This window comes from Mandrillus leucophaeus, unplaced genomic scaffold (genome assembly GCF_000951045.1).
Source record: "Mandrillus leucophaeus isolate KB7577 unplaced genomic scaffold, Mleu.le_1.0 Scaffold435, whole genome shotgun sequence".
NCBI lineage: Eukaryota > Metazoa > Chordata > Mammalia > Primates > Cercopithecidae > Mandrillus > Mandrillus leucophaeus.
Window position 1 is genome coordinate 880,172 of NW_012104643.1, and position 2,716 is coordinate 882,887.

Sequence of the window (2,716 nt, forward strand, 5' to 3'; positions counted from 1 at the left end):
GGGGGCAGTAAAGCTTTCCCAGACTCCGTCCCATCCCTCAGCATGGCCTATCCTAGCTGGCCGGCTCCCTCAAGGCCAGGCTGCCAGGCTCCAGTCCCTCATATAGAAACGGCTCTAACCAAGGCTAAGGCAGGCACCTGGGGTCCCCAGTATCCCACAGGGGCAGGGCCAGCCCTGGGACAAGGGTCCTCTGGGGCCCCTCCACCTTGTGAGGCCAGGACTGGAGGATGCTGAGCCAGGACCCCTCTCCCACACCCCTTGCAGGCCCGGCCCTCCCAGTCTCCACTGTGTGTGTCCGAGAGGTCTGCCGCTGGTCCAGCTGGTACAACGGGCACCACCCAGAGCCTGGTCTGGGAGGCGGAGACTTCGAGACGTTTGAAAACCTGAGGCAGAGAGGGTACCAGGTGTGCCCTGTGCCAGCCGACATCGAGTGCCGGGCAGGGCAGCTTCCCGACATGCCACTGGGAGAGCTGGGCCAGCAGGTGGACTGTGACCGCGTGAGGGGGCTGATGTGCGCCAACAGCCAGCAGAGCCCCCCGCTCTGTCACGACTATGAGCTGCGGGTTCTCTGCTGTGAATACGTGCCCTGTGGCCCCTCCCTGGCCCCAGGCACCAGCCCCCAGCCCTCCCTCAGTGCCAGCACGGAGCCTGCTGTGCCTACCCCTACCCAGACCACAGCAACCGAAAAGACCACCCTGTGGGTGATCCCGAGCATCCAGTCAACAGCGGCCCTCACCTCACAGACTGGGTCCAGCTCAGGCCCCACGACGGTCACCTCCCTGGCCCCAGGTACCACCACCTGCCAGCCCCGGTGTCAGTGGACAGAGTGGTTTGATGAGGACTACCCCAAGTCTGAACAACTTGGAGGGGACGTTGAGTCCTACGATAAGATCAGGGCTGCAGGAGGGCACTTATGTGAGCAGCCTAAGGACATAGAGTGCCAGGCCGAGAGCTTCCCCAACTGGCCCCTGGCTCAGGTGGGGCAGAAGGTGCACTGTGACGTCCGCTTCGGCCTGGTGTGCAGGAACTGGGAGCAGGAGGGCATATTCAAGATGTGCTACAACTACAGGATCCGGGTCCTGTGCTGCAGTGCCGACCACTGCGGGGGACGAGCCACGACCCCACCACCGGCCACATCGCTGGAGACAGCCACCACCACCACCACCAGCACCCAGGTCCTGTTCTCAACGCTGCAGTCAACGAGTAGCCTGGGGGTGACCAGCACCACAGCAGTCCCCACCCTCTCAAAAGGACTGACATCCCCCAGATACACGGGCACCCTTGGTACAGCCACCACAGGAGGCCCCACGGTTCCTGCAGGCTCCACAGAACCCACTGTCCCAGGGGTGGCCACATCCAGCATTCCAACACGCTCAGTCCTGCCAGGGACCACGGGGAGTTCGGGCACATGGCGTCCCTCACAGCCACCCACGCCAGCCCCAACGACAATGGCAACCTCCAGAGCTCACCTGACAGGCACAACCAGCTCCAGCTCCAAACAGCCGCTGACCACGAGCCTGGCGCCGACACTCTCGAGCGAACTGTTCACCTCTCAGGCCGAGACCAGCACCCCCAGGACAGAGACGACACTGAGCCGCTTGACTGAGACCACCACTAGCCAGAGCACTACCCGCTGTCAACCGAAGTGTGAGTGGACAGAGTGGTTTGACGTGGACTTCCCAACCTCAGGGGTCGCAGGCGGGGACATGGAAACTTTTGAAAACATCAGGGCTGCTGGCGGCAAGATGTGCTGGGCACCAAAGAGCATAGAGTGCCGGGCGGAGAACTACCCCGAGGTAAGCATTGACCAGATCGGGCAGGTGCTGACCTGCAGCCTGGAGACGGGGCTGATCTGCAAGAATGAGGACCAGACAGGCAGGTTCAACATGTGCTTCAACTACAATGTGCGTGTGCTGTGCTGTGACGACTACAGCCACTGCCCCCACACAGCCGCCCCCACGCCCACCTCCTCCACACAGGCACCCAGACTCACCTCCATGGGGGCCACCAGCCCCACAGTGACTGCCTCCACAGCCATTGCAACCTGGAGCACGAAGTCACCAGCAGTAACAGGATCCTCCACTCTGGCCACCACTCAAATTGGCCCCAGCTTCTCCAAGACCACAGAGAGGGTGTCTCTCCCCAGTCCCTCTGCCCCTCCACCTTCCACCGCCAGCCTCCTCCCTACCAGGGGGCAGCAGACCTCCCAGGCTCCATCCATGCCCACCAGTCCAATTGTGACCAGCACCCCCACAACGTCCCCCGTGGTGACCACCCGTGTGCACACAACCCTGCGGACTTCCAGCTCTGGGCCCACCATCAGGACGACCCTGCCCTCTGGCCCCCCGTCTCCCAGCACGGGCTGTGTGCCTCGCTGCACCTGGACAGACTGGTTTGATGAGGACCACCCCAGCTCTGACCCTGATGGTGGGGACTTTGAGACCTTTGGGGTCATCCGCTCTGCTGGCCATACCTTCTGCGAGCATCCATGGGACATTGAGTGCCGCTCTGAGAAGGAGCCCAACCAACCCCTGGAGGCCCTGGGGCAGGTGGTGCAATGTGACGTGAGCATTGGGCTGGTGTGTAGGAACCGTGACCAGTCTGGGCCCCTGTGGTACTGCCACAACTTTCATGTGCGGCTGTTGTGCTGTGATGACAGCCACTGTGCCACCACTCCCACGAGCACTGGATCCACGGCTACCACTCCCACGAGCAC

General features: G+C 62.8%; 1 protein-coding gene across 1 annotated transcript in view; it reads left to right on the top strand.

The window, feature by feature from the left end:
• LOC105549364 (mucin-5B-like) overlaps positions 1–2,716 on the top strand; it is a 133,229-nt gene that overhangs the window by 101,941 nt on the left and 28,572 nt on the right. Inside the window, 1 exon segment of the mRNA XM_011993868.1 lies at positions 303–2,649. Coding sequence (XP_011849258.1) covers positions 303–2,649 — 2,347 coding nt within the window.